Genomic DNA, 20,053 nt, shown 5'->3' with positions numbered 1-20,053 from the left:
CAGGAAAGTCTTTACAACATCTCAGGATTTCAAGCTCTCAGTGAGCTTACTTTTCTAGGGTGATTTGTTATTTGTCTGTTATTTGCATTTTTTCAGCTATATGTTTGGATTCCGTATTGATGGAACCAACTTCAGTGATGCCCTGTTCAGCATGGAATATCAGATCTGCAGTCAGAACCAGCAGAGCTACAGAAACTTCATGCCCATGTGCATTGCCCTTGAAAACAGCTAACTCCGACTGAACTGGAGTTACTGGAGGAAAGCAAAAAATGAACAAGACAAGACTATGTCCTGCACTGCTAAATAAAGCAAGTGAATTTAGATAGAATGGTTCATTGTCCACCAGTTTTCAGCAGGAGACTAACTTGCCAACCCATCTGAAAACTTTGTTGGGAAATGCCAGGCAGGAATAGTGCTTATTTTGAGCAGCCATGGAGAGAATTTCTTGGCTGACTGTCAAGCACCTATGGCAACTGGCTGAGGCTGCACCTGCACCTGTGCAAGGAATCTCATCCATTATACTGAAAGTTCTGCAATCTCTTTTAGATGAGAGCAAGAATAAACTGCTATGCAGTGCATGTTTTAATTTTTGCAGGGGATGTCTTGTGGTTTGCAGTGCTTTCTGGAAACCAGAGAACTTTAAAAGTATATTATGATTGAGCATATGTAGCAGCTAAGATCAATTTCTGTTGACACAGGTAAGTAATGATGGGCATATGTATAGGTAGACTGAGGAGGTCTTACTTGGAATTGGAAAAGTAGTGGCACTAACTGCAGATGTGTGAGCTGTGTGGATTTTCTTTAACCCCTGATAAAACTCCTGCAGAAAGAGTTACTATGGCAACAAAGTCCAAATCAGGCTAGCATGAACTAAAGGCTGAGATAATGCAATCCCATTTTAGCACTCCAAAAGAGAGAAAATCGCTGGTGATCACACTAAAGATGAAAATAATGCTTTCTCAAACTATATAATATAGGTCAATAACTGAAAGTAAAGAATAGGTAATCCTCTCCCCCATAATAATTTCAAATAAATAATTTAGTGAGATGTAAAATATCAAAATCTTAAAGTGAGAATGTTGTTTGTCTATTCAAATTGTAGTCTGTTCAGTTACAAAATCAAAATATGGTTGTTAAAAGTCATTATGTGAGACATTTTTTATCTGTAAGAATATGTTGACCAGAAATGATCTGCCAGCTCTATTTTCAGGAACTTGATCTTTCTTTTCCAGTTCTTCTAAGGTGCTCTACAGGATCATGCTGAAATATTTATCAATTATAGTCTAATTATGCTGGATCAAAGTATGATGCAGCTCTCTTCCATGGGAAGTAAATGTTGTTACAAACAGAACTTTACAATCCAGTAATAACATCTAGCACTCTATGACCTCATACAGGACGTAGAATGGGCCACAGAAAAGTGATACAAGGGGTCTACCAGGTGCCTCCTCTGGCAGTGGGAACATATGAAGAATCTGAACAGGGACCAGAGGGGAGCAGTAAACCAGTGGGTCAAAAGCATATTCAGTGCTTAGGTGGACTTTAAATGTGCTGCTCTTCTCTCTAACTTGAAAGTTACCAGGTACTGTAGGACTGAGGTGCCTGTTGAAAGCCTTGTCTCCTCTTTCCCAAAGAAAGGCTTTTTTTTTTTTTTCAAAGACAAAACTGTGAGAAATTATAGTCTTTCAAAAGTAATCTAAATAAATGTCTCAAAGAGAGACTATTCAATATAATCTAGAGAGAAAGAACCACGAAATCTTGAGTCCTTTGCACCACATTGACACCTGAGGAGGCTATTTGTAATTCTGCAGCAGACATGACATGGAAGATCACTTCCATCATATCTAGATGGCAGCATATGTTTTCTCATAAGAAATTTGAAGGTTATTCAGGCAGAGCACCTCTGTCAACAGATTCTTAGTGATGAGCAGTTTGAATATTTCATAGGGACATTTTCTTGACAGATTTGGTGTCAGTCTTGGCTTCTTGCCCTAAACATGTTTATTTGATCAAATGGCAATGTCATCATTCTGAGTAGCCACACTCTAGATTGAAGTCTTTCCTCATCAAGCTTTATACTTGCCATGTACCTTTTTAAGTGTTCCCATTTATTATTAACTATTACGCAATTCTAAAATTGGATTTGTGCTGCATTTAGAACTGGAATTTAACTGTGGAGTATGAAAAGCTGGCATACTAGAAACATTAATTTGTCAGACAAATCATTGGACCATATAAGCATAAAATTATTCAAGGAATTGTGTTTTCCTTAAATGAAAATAAAAATCTTGTATGAATTTAGCTTTTTTCATGATTATTGCTGTCTGGCCACAGCTACAGTATTTTGGAGTACTGAATATTGTGACTGAGTTTAGTATTTCATTGAATTTTCTTTCATAAGGATTACTCACAAAAGTCTCTAAGGTGAATGCAAACACAGAAAGCCTGAACACTTTCCAGGATAACCATTTACACATTCCCAAATGAATCAAAACCTGACTATGGGAATCTACTTTGTCCTGAAAACAAACACTTTAATGCCAGGTAGAAACACCACTTAACATAAAGTTCAGCAAAGTACTTTCCCGAGGAAATAAAATTAACAATGTTGGTAAATAATCTAGTAGACTAATTTCTCCAAACATTTTAAAACATTATGTCTCAGAAAATGGATAATGGCCTGGAGGTAATATACAGATATATGGACACGTACATATATATATATATATGTATTTATATATATATATGTTTATCTGAAGGATAGTGTTTATCTGAAGGATAGTGGGGTAGATTCATGTTTGAATAGCTCTGCAGTGATGGATGTGAGGTCATGGAAAGGGTGACACTGATATCCTCTAGACATATAAAACCATGTAGGGGACAATGTGCAGAATGTTTCTACTGTTCAGCTGGATTCTCAAGACCTGCTACAGTAACAACCAACATAGGACCCTAATGTACTCAGAATTACCAAGTGAAATACTAATAAATAATGAAACAGTACTGTCTAATGTAAAAAATGAAGTTAATTACCTTTTTCTCTTTCACTTTGAAAGGACAATTTCCGTCTTCGTAGTTTGCAGTTATCTCCATTTGTATCATTAGTAGTTTGTGATCTTATTATGATGTCAGACTTGATTAAAGAAATATGAAACATAATGACAGATTAGTCCCACATAAAGAGAGCAGATTTTCAATAGTTGATTGACTCAATCATCTTCAAGCTTTAAGAAAGGCAGTGTTAGACCAGTCAGTCTACATCATCCCAATCTAATAGTATTGGTCAATGCTAATGTTATAAAGTTCATACATATAGAGCAAAACTGGCAATGTCGCTACCTGATGGTGAAAAAGTATCTTGATAAATAGATTCACTTGTATTATCAGCTTTCTGAACTAGCACAGATGTGTTTTAAATAAGTTTAGAGAAAATAAATCCAAAAAACAACTCAAAAACCAGAACCAACAAATCACTTTAACAGAGAATGTATAGTATTGCAAAGAGTAAGGTGGTAGCTGATTGTAGTTAGATTTATATTTAATTGTATGGTACTAATTATAAAGGTTACATTTTAAAACAATAAATACAAGATTGAAAAGCACCAGGCAGTATACTCCTCATTATTTTTAACTTTCTAGACATTCCTTTCCTCTCTATTCAGGTCATGAAGATACTTACTTCCATAGCTTAATATAATGCTGTCTTTCTCTGTACACATTAATATATGTGCTTTTTGTTGCCTTTATGAATAAAAGATGCATTTAACACTTCTTTCTACTTATAACTGAGAAAATTATGTATAAGCCAATAAAGCACAAATTATGCTCTTTGTGTACACACCCAAGGCACTGACTTCAGCGTACTTCCCTTCCCTGTGCCAGTGAGGTTTCCTGTACCACTGAAGAAAACATACTGTGGGAGAAGGGCAGAAGGGACCATGGTAAATGCTTATATCTTTCTCTACACACTGTAAACCTGATCAGTAAGGGGTCTAAGTGGTGGGTCACAAGTAGAATAACTGCAGGACAAAAAAAGGCACTTTCCATAAATGAGAGGACAGGAGCAGAAGTTAAGGAAGAAGCATCTATTATTCAGATAACATATCTGCATCTCATTGATGTTTCATATATCAGATTGTGCTCATCACTTTTTTTTTTTTAAATGATTTTCTGGATGTGACAGTCAGTGGAATGAAAGTAGAATTGCTAGCGAAAATTGTGATTCTGCAGGATCAGAGGCATGGATGAGCTTGTCCTTTCCTGTCTGTGAAGTCTATTGATTTTTTTCTTAGTAGCTGGCACAGCAGTAAGAAATACCAGCTGAAAAATTTCTAAGGGATCTGAGCAGCAAGAACTTCCTTTGTGTCTACTACATCACAACATAATGTGATTTCTTTCAATTTTCTCAGATCTAGAAAAATAATGATAAAACATTGATGGTATTATAATTGCAAGAAAAAAAATTGCTAAGAAGGCCACAGTCATTAATCTAAATTTATCTTCAAGGAGTTTTTCAAATATGTGAACTTTCAGTTTTAAGTTAAATTCATCACTGGACTATAAATTCATTGTGTAGTATTTCCCATAAAATTAATAATGATGACCTTTTCAATAAACATAACAGAATACATTTTAAAATAAAGAATAGAATTGGTCTTTTTTTCAGATTTTCAGAGCAATCTTTTATGGAAGAAAAGGCTCAACAAAAGAAGAAAATGGCATTTCTAATCAGAAGCTATTTTTATTGAATCTTTTTAAGGAATGATCAACATGTGATTAGCAAAGCCATTCCTGTTATTTACCATCTGAAACTTAAGAGTTTTTCTGTTTCTTGGAAGGTCTTTGAGGTCAAATTCTGTTACCCTCTTCTCACTCATTCTCTCTTTTTTCCTTGAAAGCATGGTAAAAAACCACAAACTAGCAGGAGCTCAGAAAGAATGAAATGTAAACTTGCCCTTTGTTGGGCAGTGTAACTCATGTTTGGTGGTCAATGCTTAGTGTACTCTACAAATTTCTAGGGAACGCTTTCTAGAGCACAAGAAGCCCTTCCCCTCTTTCCTTCTGGTCTAACTTTCCCTTGTTTTTCCCAGTTCAGACTGACTTCTTTGGCCTGACATAAGGAAGCACTAAGGATTTTTCTACTTCTCTGGCATGCTGGAAGATGCATTCTGGGCAAAGGAGACAACATAGAAGAATCACTGTAGGAAAAAAGAGAAATAAATCCCTGCACATCTGAAGAATTAATGACATTTGAAAAGTCTCTTCTATGCTTTTAGCCTACTAGGAGTAGGGTGCATCCCAAGAGAAGAGAATTAACAATTCATATTTGAAAGACAGTTAAATATTCTGCATTGTTAGACAAAGAATGACTTTGGAAAATCTGGTTTATTTTTATTTCATGGTCATACAATTATATTTAGTGTCTAAAGTTCCCCTTGTAGTGACCCCGGCTATAGTCATGCTTGGTGAAAAAACATATTTTCCATGGTTTAACAAAACATCCCAAACCCCCCCAGCTAAAACTTTAATACTATTTAAATATAGACCTAAATCCTGTTAGATTAACATTATCTGGATAATTTCATTCACTTCTGCTGACTTTAATTGACTCCAGGAGAAGCAATCAGGTGAGTGTGGTTTTTTTTCAAAATAGGATTTGGCCTCAGGCTTTTAGCTTTTAATTTTGCTAACCTTGGCTTTTTAATTTTGCTAACCTTGGCATTTCAGCTGCTATCTTCAAGTTTTGTTACTGCGGATTAGATTTTGCCCAATGCTAAGGAAAAAAAAATCACTTTTTATATGTACCTTTGCAGTTTCGTCTCTCAGATTAAATGTCAGTTCTAGATTTGTGAGGAAAAGATCAGAAAATTCAGGATACATATCCAAAACTTCTAGTAGATCTTCTCGCTGGATCTTATGCAAGTCACAGTACGTTAAAGCCCTCACGTCTGCATTTGACTTTCCTGGTTTTGCATAAAGATGTACCATCTCTCCAAAAATATCATTTTTTCCTGCAGAAAGAAAATTAGATTGAGATTATTATTCCAAATGTGAATAAACCATTAAATTCAATCTTGTATTTATGTATGATATTTGTGTAGAATACTTGATTTCACATGAAGCATTATAATCTGATTACTGTTGCACGTGTTGATGTAAATCAAAAGCACTGTTATTAAATGGTACATTAAAATCAATAAAATTACATAGTCACTTACTTGGAAAAGTGAAAGAAAAATCTAGTTTCATCAGAATTTTTCTTCAGTTCTGTCAAAACTGTGTGACTAAAAGCAGCTTCCTTTTCCTTTCTCAGAAAAACATTATTTATGGATTTAAATTATACTGTTACAATGACAAAGATGTAATTTCTGACTTTCAGTAGAGTCCAGGACCTTTCTGGCCTAGAAAGTCATTTTGTTGAAAATGCACAAAGAAACAAACCTTACTTGAAATATATTTTGGTAGGAAAATACTAGGTGTTATAGGTTTTGGAGAGAATGTTAAACTTCCAAGATGTAGAAGCTGTTTTGAAGAAGCTCTTTAAACATAGCTGCTTCTATTTTGATATTATTACAATTCTTTTCGTCAATGTTGCCACCTTCACACTATTTGCTAAAATTGTCACCTCTATTTAATTGCTTATTTTCCCTATATCTGCAGCTAACTGTCACAAATGCAGAGCAGCCAAGGACCAGTACAAAATACTCTTAAACACAGGCATCCACGGCATACCCATAAAATAGAGCTGGGGAGTATACCTGGGAAAATACGTGTTGCAAAGAACACAGGTCATTAGCAACTGAAAACAGTTGACATGGGTGATTTTGCCTCCTCTAAGCATTTGTGGTTTTTATTTTAGGTTCCTGCAAATAGTTCTGGTTTCTCCTTTTTTTTTTTTTTTTTTTTTTTTTTTTTTTTTTTTTTTTTTTTTAAAGAAGCTGCTTAATGGGTGAGCTAGTAGCTAAGACATGCAAAAAAAAAAAATCATGGGCTGAGTTGTGGTGAGCGTGGTCTGTTTAGCTTATCAACAGGAAGATTAAGGACATAACTTGATAATATTGAACACATGCTTAAGGAGAAGAAAATTACTCAGTATGAAATGCCTCTAGAATATAATGAAGAATGCAAAGCAAGAACCAATGCAAAAAAACTGAAGCAAGAAAATTTCATATTGGAAATAAAACATGCATTTTTAACAATAAACGTGATTCACTGGAAAGAAACTGTGATGAACAGTGATCACTTTCTTATCTTACTATGCTTTCTGATCAAAATTGATCACTTTTCTCAACATTTTGCTTTCATCAAACACAACCCTTTAGACACAACAGATAGTTAAAAGTATGAAATGTATTAGAAGTCTGTGATATAACAGAGATTAGCTGACATAATTGAATAGACCTGCTGGTCTTAGTATCTTAGAGGTCCCTCTACAAGTTATATAGTACCTTCTCTGTAATATGACAACATTGATATGATGGCAGTTCTTTAGTATCTTTTTTCCTAAAAGAGGCAGTAGAGGTGAGGTCCACAGCCATCATCTTTCCTAAGAATTTGGCAGAGAAGTACTGCTTTCAGGCCAGTATTGATCAGACCATACTTAGATAGTGATAGACCCAGCTTTAGATAGTGATGATGAGCTGAGGAAAACAGGTGGACACACCCATCATTTTTTGGAATTTTTTGATTTCAGCAATGAAGTTGGAAAACTTGTCCAGAGTGGAAACATCACCTGCGAAGTTTTTCAATGCTAGAGAACAAAAAACAGAGAGGTTTTTTGTCTGTTTTTTTCCTTACAGTTTTTTTCTGAAAGAGGAAAATATTTAGTTAAGAACAAATAATCTTTGTTAGGTTTGTGTTAAATTTTGTTGTTCATTTCTATCACTTTCTTTCTTTTCTTTTTTCTCTCTCTTGTTTTTTTTTTATTATGCCAGATTTTTCAGGATACCAAGATCTAATTGTCTGGAGTCAGCTATCAGGCAGGCTCCTGCCTCATGGGCCATGTAACAGAGATGGGTCCACAGTACTTTTGACTGCTGTTGTTCACGGCTCTCTCAGCCTTCCTGGACTCCCACTCCCTGGGGAAGCAAGGATCCATCCTTCAGCGCCTGGGGTGAGAAGATACGGGCTGGAAGATATGCCGTGGCATTGCTCTGCAATTACCTGGGGTTCTGCTGCAGTGTGAGAGGTGCACAAGTATCTGATGTGTATAACACACAAAAAACAACCAGTTTGCATCTTTCATCCAGGAAGAAATTAATGAGTTCATAAGCTTGTTTTTCTTGGTTATTGAGGGCTATAGAATTTTACATGTATTTGATGTAAAAGATGAAAAGACATTCATACAGGTAAGTAAACAACTCACAGTGTTGTACTTGCATGCGCCCTTGCACACTCGTGCCTTAATCTGGCCCATGTGACGAGATGCAACAGCATGAGATAACAAATTATCTTGATAATATTATCTAAATGTAGGGAAGGATTGCTGTAGGCATACTTTTATATTTCTGTTCATGAATTCTCTCCGCAAAGTACTAGCAGAATAATCAGTCACAAGTGAATTAATAACACATTGCTACCAATCCACATTGTGCTTCAGCTACTTTTTTGGCTGTAAATTCCCACAGTGGATGATAAATGAAAAAAAGAACAAAAGAACACCTGAAAGGTATAACAGCTGGTATAGCTTTCAGTATAACAAAATCCTTACTTATCTGTTCACTGGTTGTTTGCACTAATTACCTGATACTAAATGGAAGAAGGATCTGTAGTTTTAAGAAGTATGAGGGCAATAATGGTGTTATTAAAGTTAGGTATCAATCTAGATCAGATTAATCTGTTATACTTTTCCATATGCTACCCCCACTTCTCTATCAGTATCCATGCTGCTCAAGAAAAGGACATCAAATGACTCTGATTGATGCAGCATCGTCAGTAGTGGAGTAATCTGACATGTTCTTGCCTCAGTGTGCATCTCACCGTTTACCCAGGGTTAAATGCGACTCACTCCTGCTTTCATAGTGGACCAGGGCTCTTTGATGCACATGAATTATTGGAATAATGTAGAATTTGCTCCTTAATTTTTTTCTATGTTTGACTTTATATGACAGCGACTAAACATCCAGATTTCCTATCTCTGGAACAACAAATATTTCTTTTCTGACACTTAATGTGCATTGTAGTAATTTACTTACCAAGAATGGCTACAACAATGTCACTCTTAAGAATTTCAATGGAGCCTCTTGACACGAAGTAAAGAGCAGTGAGAACATCTCCACAGTGCACTAAAGTGTCTCCAGGAGGAGCATGTGTTGTCTTAAATTTCATAGCCAAGGCTCGAAGACAGCCTTTACTGGCCCCACGGAAAGCTTTGCAATTCTGAAGCAAATTTTGGTTAAGGTGCAGGCAAATGTCGGCTTGTAAGCATTCTGGAAAACCCTTCAGGACCTGGAAAGACAAGCATAAGGATTTCATATCAATGCTACGAAAATATCAATATATGACGTTTGTTAATTTCTTCCAGGACAAGAAGGAAAGAAGTGACATACAAATAGAGGTGGTTCTGAAGGGCTGTCAGCGTATTACAACTCAGCAAATGTGTAGTTTAATCTATATTTCAAAACCTATACAGTATGAATATTAATAGAGTTCAAAAAGTAGTGGCTAGAAAATGAGTTATTAAGATTTATTTCATTACAGAAATGGAATAAAAGTGTATGAATGAATATACTGCAGTAAAATAACAAGTAAGAAATTAAAAGAATAATCTTGACTGTATTTCACCTGTTCAGACTGTATATATATAGTTTCTTTTTATAATTTATAAAATCCTGCACATTTAATGTAAGAGGAATCTTCTGCTGAAATAACCGACATTTGCGAAATGAGAGCTAAATGAGTGAGATATAGGATAATTTTCAGATGGGGAATTCTGATGGGATTTTCATGTTAAATATATTGTTTGTAAATGTGTGATATAGATTTTTATCAGAAAAAAATAACATACATAATTGAGACGATGTTGTGCAGATTTACATAGGCAGATTATTATTTCTACAAGTGACAGGGCTAATTGTTATGGTCCTTATTCATCTCTTACTCACAACAATGGGAATTTGCCTGAAGTAGATCCACAGGCTTCCTCTTGGGAACCATGGTAACATGATAATTTTGTTTACAAGAGGAAAAGCAAGCTATTTACAATGTGGTCATTATATCAGAGCTTTTCTAAATCATTTAGAATTATCTCACCTCTCCTTCTTTTAGATTCAGTGAACATTTCTGCAGTAATTTCTATGGAGGTGCTATCCCCCTCTTGCCTCTGTGTTCTGTGTTCAGAAATGGGGCTGACACATTATTATATACCACCCTTTCTGTGATATAAATCCTGTTGTCTACTATCCATGATGAAAATTAGTTTCCCTGGAAGTGCATCAGTACAGGCAATATCTGTTGCAAATTTCTAAGGACAAAACAGGAACTTAGGCTACCAGTCTTTTGATTAATGAGAATAGCATGTGTCTTTTTGTTATTAGCACAGTCTATTAATTCATTCCTGCTTATCCTGTATACTATTTTTCTACAGACATGTAAATATTCCTGCACAGAAAAAATATATACACAAAATGCATTCATTTACTGTTACATTAATTCTTACTTCAGCACAATAAAGGTCTGTGCGCTCATTCTTCTTTCATAAATATATTCACAACTCACATTTCTTGCTAATGGAGAAGACAAACACATTTCTGACATGAGGCTTTTGTCCACACAAGCCAAGCTATGATTTATAAAAGAAATATTAGTACCTTTAACTGAATTTGAAATGATTCTATGATTGCTAATGGAAATAAGTGCTATGAAATAATAAACAGAATGTTATAAGACATATATATACAAAACTTTTATGACTCAAAGGGCATTATCACATGAAATTGACACATCCTCAAAAAAAGCCAGCATTCAACAACAATAAGCAAAAGAAAACATGATACATGAAAAGCTTTTATGTTACCACTCTGTTTTCTCTGTCTTACACAACTAGAAATATAATTTGTTTGCAATTACTATGTTGATTTTAATGCATTGTTATTGAAATAAAAATATTGTGGATTATAGCAATTTATTTACTGAATAATTCTGAGAAACTGGTAACCATTTTTTTCTGGTCAGTGGGACAATTGGGAAAAAGTTGCAGATGTACATTCTGAAACTGTTCTCAAGTCATGTGAGTAAATATAGACCCATTTTAAATTATTGAATTCTTTTGTTACAACCCTCTCTGAATATAATGTAGCAAAGCTCTATTCATAAAGAATGCAAAATAAGAAACGTATTTTTGATTCAGAGATACTTACAGGAAAAAGTATTTCAATTGTTAGGAACTCAGGAGTACAGCATAGGATAATCTGTATTCATTTTTTCACTTCAGCTTCTATTTATTTCATTTATCAAGGGACTGTACTTTACCATTAAGCAAAACCTGTGCAGACCATGTGTGTTGATTTATATTTCTGAAGATACTTTGGGGATATCTTTAAAGAAACAATTATTTTGATAATTAATTTATACTTAGTATGAAACTGTTCTAAAATCATTGCATATTAATTAATAGTGCCTTATATACTAATAACACTGAAAAATAATAGCCTCTGTTCAAGTAAATGTGGTGAAAAAGTCCCTGCCCCATTGAGCTTACACTCTAAAACATTTGTTTACATCAGAGAAGAATCACATTTACTTTTTAATATCACAGCCTTCAAATGCCTGGAAGATAGAGAGGTGCACAAATAACATTAATTTTCAATGGAGTTTTAGAGACTACTAACACAACTTTGGAAATGCAAGAAAGAAGTTGATTTGAAGATATAAATTTCTAAAACATTTCTGTATCCTACATTACAAAAGGAGCTTACCATATTGCTCACATTGTGTGCAGTGAGGTATTTAATCCAAGTCCCGTAGATGCTACAATATAGAATGTTTCCAAACTAAATCTTATGTTGTGCAGTATATGCAACATCTTGTCGTACAGGCTCCATGTACATTTCCAATATTCAGGTTTTAATTATTTTGACAAAATTGTTCTTATTCACCAATTTTTGTCTGGTGCTAAGAGGGAATTAGATGATTCTCACCAATATCTTTGTGTAGAGGAGCAATTCAATTGAAAATCATGTTCTTACATTGTGAGAATCAGCATCAATAAATTACATGTATACATACTGACAATTCTAAATATTAGAAAATACATTCTTCAAAATTGTGAATTATCTTAAAAATGATAAAAATCTAAATACAGTATTTCTAGTATTTTATTTGTTGTGAGTTTTCTGAGTTTCTTAAGCACCTTGTCATACTCCAGTACATCAGGAAAAGCTTAAAAAACACTTTTCTAAAAAACAAAAGTCAGAAAAGTCTTGTAATCATATAAAAGCAGGACTAAGTGATACAAAAATAGGATTTTGAAATTTTGAAGTTATAGTTATAAAGCTAGGAATTGCTCCTTAAGTAGAATTATTCTCAATGATAAATCCAAAGTTCATAAATTATTTGAGTAGAAAATTACACAAGATTATGTTTCAATCACTCTATTCTTTCCTGACATGTTTCTACTGTTACACTTAGTATCTCCTTAATTCCATCGTGCCCTGGTGAAGAAAATATTAGATTCTCATGGTTAGAATTAATGCATCACTGAATATATTCAGATCTTCTAAAGAAGAAACTTAACAAAGTAGAAAAACATCCTCAATCCTATCCCCGAAAGAAGGCAAGAGAGGAGAGGAGAGGAGAGGAGAGGAGAGGAGAGGAGAGGAGAGGAGAGGAGAGGAGAGGAGAGGAGAGGATAAGGAAAAAGAGGAAAAAAGCGATTATGATGCTATGACCAGGCTCCAGTTGTTTCTTCTTGATAGTTATCAAGTCCAAGTTCACTCATCTCTTCCTGTATGGAATGAAACTTATTCCATGTCAAATAACATTGGTTTATCTATTTGGCATGCTTGGGAAGGAGGAAATTGTCACTGAGAGAGAAATAAAACATTTTATATGGAATTTGGGGTTGAAATTTAGTGCATATAATAGGGACATCATTCATATTGCCTTCAGGAATGTGGTCTTTTAAAAGTGGGGAGGAAATCCAGCTGCATAAGCTACTCTTTTTCAAGATGACAGTTAAATGTTACTCATATCAGACATATTTGTGACAACAGAATTGGAGACATGTATGTGTCCTAACCTCAGACAACTAGCAAATGTTGGGGGCAATTATACCTTTGTTATGTTTGGGTAAAAGATAAAATTATTGACAAAAAAATTTCTCTACTCAATTCTGAAACAGGTGTTGACATCTGCCCTGCATTAAATATTCAGACAGCATCAAAGCAGAAGCAAATCAGAGCATTAGTTACAATACTCATCATTAAACACCAAAATATCACCAATATATTATGTATATACATACACCTCTAAATATCAGGAAATCTTTGAAACATTTTTCAAAATTGTGAGATTATATTAAAAATGATAAAAATCTAAGTACAGTATTTCAAGTATTTTTATTTGCTGTGTTTTCTTAGACTTTAAATATGCTTAAGTCATACTCCAAGGAGACAAGAAAGAAAAAAGATAGACTTTTCTAAAAATGAAAAGATAGAAAAATCTTGAAATCATATGACTGCAGGACTAGGTGATGCAAAAATAGGAATTTAAATTTTTTTAAATGATAAAGGTAGGAATTGCTCCTTAAGTAGCATTATTCTCAATGATAAATCCAAAATTGATAAATTATTTGAATTAAAATTTGTAAGGTATGTAAGTATATAACAACAGAATTATAGAACATTTGATTTTGGAATAAACCTCTGGAGACCATGTGGTCCAACCTCTCTGCTGAAGCAGGGCTGTCTATGGCAGGTTACCCAGGACCGTGCCCAGACAGCTTCTGTGTATACCTAAGAGGGAGACTCCAAAACACCTTTTGGAGCACCTTGCCAGTGCTCTGTCACCCTCACAATGAAAAATTGCTTCCTGATGCTCAGACTAAACCTCTTGTGTCCTAGTTTGTGCCCAGTGCCTCTTATCCTTGCACCACTGAAAGGATCCTGGCTCCATTTTCTTTTCATCCCATCAGATATTTACACAAACAAGTCTCCCCTGAGCCTTCTCTTCTCTAGGCTGAACAGTGCCAGCTCTCGGTCTTTCCTAATATAGGAGATGATCCAGTCCTGCTGTCCAATAGTCAAAGATATTCCTTGAATTCTGCATATTGTCTTCTGGTGTCATTCTTTTTCTCTGCTGAGATCTAGGTCGGATCAAACATTAAATGCCAGGCAGCAGGTGAAGAGAGCAAGAAAGAAAAAGAGTGGTTGTGGGTCTGTTTAGTGCCTGTTGAAATTCATTTTAGCTAAGTTTTTCTTTTCCTGGAATCAAAGCCAGATCTGTTTATGAGTGGGCAAGTATCCAGCAGATAGAGGGGAAGATAAATGTAGGATCTCATGTTCGGTTGACAATTTAAACTGGAATAAACTGAATTATGAGTAGTGCAGAATTTAATTCTGTCACAAAGGTTGGACTTCAAGATTTTTAATAACAGTTTCATCTAGGTTAAACTTTTCTGTAATTCAACCTAGCTGTATTTCTAGAAAGAATTCAGAATTTACTCTGTGTGTGATAGCTAATTATCAAAATTAACTATTTCTGTATGCAGAGGGCTGAAATATTTCCAAGGGCTTTCACCATTTAGAAGAGAATAAATAAGGTCTCTCATATGGAGTAAGAACCATTTCTGATGGTTCTTCTTTGAACCAGAAAATGTTGCAGTTAGATTTTTATTTTTTTTTAACAGCATATGAAGAAGGTCCTTACTACAACTGAGAGAGAAGAGAAACAGTTGTAAAGATGAACTAATTCACCTTTCAATGAGGTATGATGTTTGACAACCTTACCAAGAACTAGGATCTTCTGCTTTCAGTCATTGCCACAAAACAGATCTGTCTGAGAATTTTTTGTTGAAATTACTGTAGTTGCGGTGTATCATTCTTCATCTATAATCTTATCAAAATTTCAGAATAGGTCTGAAAGGTTATCTCTAAGGTGTTACATGGCTGGGTGAAGAGGACAGAAAATGATTTCAGCTTCTTCAATAGCTGACTCTTTCATCAACTGAAAAATTTAAGGTATGTAGAAGATAGAAGTTGATCAGATCTATTTCCAAAGATATGATTATAGTTGGAAAATTGTTAATTCTTCTTGTTTGAGACCTTAGACCATAAAATACTATCCAGTGAGAAGCTGATAAAAGATTAACATTTTTGAAACTTATTTTCTATATGAAGTGTTCTTCCCAATGCTTGATTAAATGTAGGCATCTATGTTTATGTGGGGTTTTTTTGTTTGTTTGTCTTAAAGTAGTCTGACAATAGAAAATGAAAGAACAGTTTTACAGCTGTAACTGATGTACTTTCTTTTGATAGGCTTACATGTCTTATGATTTCCATTGTGACAGGTAGGCAAATAACAGTATCACTTTTCACCATTATTACATATTCACTCTGTGTAACCAATTACTACTGATTTATTTCTTTTCCTCTAAAAAATTCTAATGGTAAGGAACTTCTTGCTGTTTTAAAAATTTTAATCTACTCTCCTATCTTTCTATTTTGAAACATATTGCAGGCAGTAGTTGTATTGATGGACTTGTTTTGGTTACAAAAAGTGATCACAGGAGGAAAGGCAGGAGTAACAAGTGTAGCGGTGTCATCCAGTGCCCAAGATCCAATTTCTTCCAAAAGAAGCTTTACCAACAGTTACAAATTTGCCTCTATTTGATACTAGCATTGCTGGTTGTGAACTTTCGAAATAGGTTTGTACTCTACTGTACTTGTGTGTTTGCTGAAGCCAAGGCTAATTGCAAGTGTAGAACAAACTGTTTGCCTCAATGCTTTCCAGAGAAGGTTCCATAAATTTAGATGTAAAAAATGCTGACTTGCTCTCTCCTTTCATAGCACCAAAGCCTCAAATAAAGATGTAGTCGTTTGGCATTCAAAATGTTAATTAACTTACATTTGGCTAAACACTTTCTGTACTTGTCCCAATTATTTGCTTCTTTGAACTCTTTTTGTAGAGGTAAAATAAACCAATAAAGCTATTCTGATGCACAGAAGATCCATGGAAAGAAAGGGGGAGTTTATAAAAATTGCATGCATAACTTAAAAAAAGGATCTCAAACACTAAATACGTTATCTTTCTACAGTAAGCATCACTGGCATGCTATTATCAGTGCTGGACTGATAACACTGGAATGAAGTGGGCAATAGAAGGCAAAGAACGTTTAGGAAAAACAGAACAGGATAGTCTAAAGAAATGAAAGCAATATCTTTAAATGTTTGGGACTGGCGAGATCATGAAAGAATATATACACTGTACATAATTTTCTTGGAATTTATCTTTGTCAGTGTATACCACAGAGATATGATTTAAATTATGCTTATTCCATAGACTCAAGATTATTATCCAGATTAAAATAAATCCCAAATCCTGTTTATCCAGTCCATGCATAATTATGTGGAACTGTTTTTGTAAAAATACATTATGCAATGAAACATAATAAAAGAGATGTAGAAATGAAGTGGAGGGAAACATGTACAAATAAAGAATGTTCTCAGGATATTTCAACAGCAAATTTTTAAAGCTACTTTTCAGTTTAGCCATTTCAAATGAGCAGAAATATCATCATCTCATATTCAGTGTAACGTGTAAGACTTTGTTTTAAGAAAGCAAGTTTATTTGGTCTTAACACAGTATTATTCCTGAGTTTAAAAGTTTGTTGTTTTTTTTCCCCACATTTCCTGATTTCTTAATTATATTACTGATGATAATTAAAAGCATCTCTTGAATTTTTTTTTTCTCTTATTATTTATATATATGTATGTGTATGTGTATACATTGCCTGTACATATATATAATGTAAATTGTTCATGCATTTCATATTTCAAAGGAGAAATATGATTATCTAATTTTATTAGGTTTTCAGTAATGAAATGAAAAAGAAAGATTGGATCAAATTCTGCCTTCAGATATTTGAAAAAAAACTCCCAGTAAATATCAACAGGAGTCAAACACATTTTTCTGAGGACAGTATTAGCCTTTTGGTGTGTAAATGCAAATATTTCATGCAAAATTAATTTCTCAATACCACATGCAAGTCCATTCATATGCACATGGCTTATAGCCGAAAAAACTTCATTGATGCTTGTGCTAACATGCATATATGGTTGGAACTAAGCATTCACACAAAGGAAAATGCAGAATGATCAGCATGGCAACTGTCAGAGTGACATTCCTACAGAGCAACTATCTAATGCAAACCAATATGCACATGACCTTTTTGGGGCAGAAGAGCATGATTTGAGTTGTGGGGTAAAACAGTGATTAGTAGATGTGGTTAGATTAGCATTTCTTAATGTCTAATTTTTAGTAGCCATTTTGCCCCACATCTGATTCTACTTGGATTATTTTCCTTCGCTATCTACCCCTTCATCATGCAAAATAAATTACAATTAAAATTAGAAAGCACTGAACAAGCTCTAAACCCAACAGATAACATGGATATTCTCCACACTTTTATACTGGAATTAAATTTGACATAAATACCTCCTGCTCTTACCAGTGGGTGGTGTTATTCCATGTATTTAGGTATGAAGCAGACAGGAAAGAGATAAATCTTTCATAAGTACAACATAAATCAGACAGTTCTCACATTATCCTTGCACTAAGTGTAGCATATTCAAACTCACATTTTAAGAAAATTAAGTGATTACCATAAAACTTGAGGGATAGAATTGTGAACTGAATAAGAGATGTAACAAAACAAGATACTAATCTTGATTTTTTCTTCATGTTTTATTTAAGACAAAGCCTCCATACTGCCTCACAATCACACTGCAGAATATGAGCTGTTAAATCTATTTAGTTACTATTTTGTGTTAATGACAAATCCAAGATTATTTCCAATACACCAGTTTGTGAATTATGAAAAGAAACTATTTCATGTAAAACAGGTGTTCTTTGTACAACCGTTAGTGGTAATGAATTAGTTAAGGCATACATGATTTTGTAATATCTTCAGAAATAATTCAGTGAATTACTTTAGGCTTTGGCTGCACCCACCCACAGATTAAGGGCCTTATCCTGCACAGTGCTGAGTATCCCACACTCCCATTGCCATCAGAGGGAATTAGGGCCATTCAGTGTCGTGTAGGATGAAGCTACTGATGCTGCCTTCCACTGCAGTAATCCCCAGCAGAGGTTTATACAAATATTCTTGTACTGTACTGTAATATCCCTCTGTGGGGAAACACTTGTGGAAGGTGAAGCCCAATATATTTAAGGTGTTGTCTTACTTTTAAGTATCTGCTTTACTTAATGGTAACCATAATATCAGGCTATCAGCTTTATAAAACTTTTTAATTGAGACAGTTGTTCCTGGTTATGGAGTACAAGTGTACTACTGACAGCCCTACTCACAAACGTACCTATAGGTGCCACATGGAAGCTGTTTGACTTTATGCAAAAATTTTGGAAGTTGAATTCTAGTTAATTTGTTATTAGAATTTAGAGAGTTTTCTTATTCTTGCCAACTTTTCTGATAGCTCTGCAAAGTGTTTAATCTATAACTTAGAATTGCTCTGAAAAGTATCCCTCTAGAGATACAGATTCATTGATCATTAAGATGCTCAGTCCTCTCAGTGTCTTCAAACCTAAGTCAACATTTAAAAAAAAAAAAAAAATAGCAGCTGTCTTCAGAAAAGAAGTTAGAAATATAGATGCTTACTTGGTCATTACAAAAATGTTATTGCTTTTTAGCTGGCCACATAATATCTTTTTATACAAAGACTGTTTACAGTTTTGTTTTATTTTAAAACAATACCTAAAATCAAACTCCAAGAACAGTTACCTTGCCACTTCCTAGAATTGACACTCTGGAATGATGAATATTCAGTAGTGTTGTGTGGAGTTTTTGTACAGAATTAGGTGGTTGTGAATGCAAGCAAGCTACTGTTTGAACTATCATATGATTAGAGTATTTATCTCTGAAAAGAGCACTCGATCTATCTGCCTGCTCCTCTCTTCCACCCACTGACAATCTACTCAATCTAAACTACATGATAGGTAGGGGTTCTGAAAAAGTTAGTGGCTGCAGGTTTTATACAAGAGTCATTCCGTAGATACCAACAGAAGTATTATTTGATACAGGAAGTGGAAAATCACCAAAGAACAAATTTCTAGAACAGTTATGTCTGAAACAAGCCCACTCATGGTATTTCTTTTCTTAAGCTTCTAATAGTCATCAGCAACTTTCAAGCTTCTCTATGCACAATGATGGTTCAGGTTTCTGCTATAGTTTGTAATGGTCTAGGCACCTAACTGTTTTGATACCAAATTTGATATTGTTTGATTTTCAATAATTGCTATATATTCACTGTCTTAAACTTAAACTCAGGAATACTGAAGACTCTCAATCATTTTCTAAATTTGCATTCATTTATATATTCCTCAGAATCTATGCCTGAAAAACAATATAACGTACCATGTTCATGTCAATGCCATTGGTGTATGTCCATGCGTGCTGGAAGTATTCCTCAAGTCGCTGCCGCAGAGGATTAGGGATTTGATGAAAGCGTATAAACTCCTTTACTCGCAACATCTGCATGTGATATCGTGCAGTTCCTGAATAGAGTCTTTGGATTATTGCAGATACGTTTCCAAAAATACTCGCATACATTAATGCTAGATTAAAAAGAAACAAAATGTGCTTAAGTCCTGTCATGCAGTTTTGCAGGTGATGCAACAGTTCTTATAGTGCATTTTGCATACAGAACAACTCAGGTGATACAACATGTGGATTTGATGTAGCTTTTTATTTATTTGATTATATCAGTACCAACTCTGCAGAGGAAGGTTAAATATGGAATGGTAAACAAGTTGGAAATATTTATCTTTAGAGATCTATAGCCCTGAACTTGCAAGTTAGGTTCATCAAATTTTACACACC

General features: G+C 34.4%; 1 protein-coding gene and 1 long non-coding RNA gene across 6 annotated transcripts in view; one reads left to right on the top strand and one right to left on the bottom strand.

Annotated features, from left to right (window-relative positions):
* KCNH7 (potassium voltage-gated channel subfamily H member 7) overlaps positions 1-20,053 on the bottom strand; it is a 205,257-nt gene that overhangs the window by 18,102 nt on the left and 167,102 nt on the right. For 3 of the 5 annotated variants that reach the window (XM_046943828.1, XM_040703800.2, XM_040703802.2), the window contains 4 exons: positions 19,588-19,788; positions 9,195-9,449; positions 5,806-6,011; positions 3,034-3,133 (listed from right to left, as the gene is read on the bottom strand). In XM_046943828.1, coding sequence (XP_046799784.1) covers positions 3,034-3,133; positions 5,806-6,011; positions 9,195-9,449; positions 19,588-19,788 — 762 coding nt within the window. The remainder of the gene's footprint in view (positions 1-3,033; positions 3,134-5,805; positions 6,012-9,194; positions 9,450-19,587; positions 19,789-20,053) is intronic. The other 2 variants (XM_040703799.2, XM_046943827.1) reach the window with 1 other exon arrangement.
* LOC107053836 lies at positions 1,430-5,244 on the top strand. Its single transcript, XR_001467522.4, has 3 exons — positions 1,430-1,582; positions 3,847-3,941; positions 5,091-5,244. It is a non-coding gene; the product is annotated as an uncharacterized LOC107053836 (long non-coding RNA).

The sequence above is a fragment of the Gallus gallus genome, chromosome 7 (genome assembly GCF_016699485.2).
Source record: "Gallus gallus isolate bGalGal1 chromosome 7, bGalGal1.mat.broiler.GRCg7b, whole genome shotgun sequence".
NCBI classification, from domain to species: domain Eukaryota; kingdom Metazoa; phylum Chordata; class Aves; order Galliformes; family Phasianidae; genus Gallus; species Gallus gallus.
This window is presented reverse-complemented; position numbering and strand designations above follow the sequence as displayed.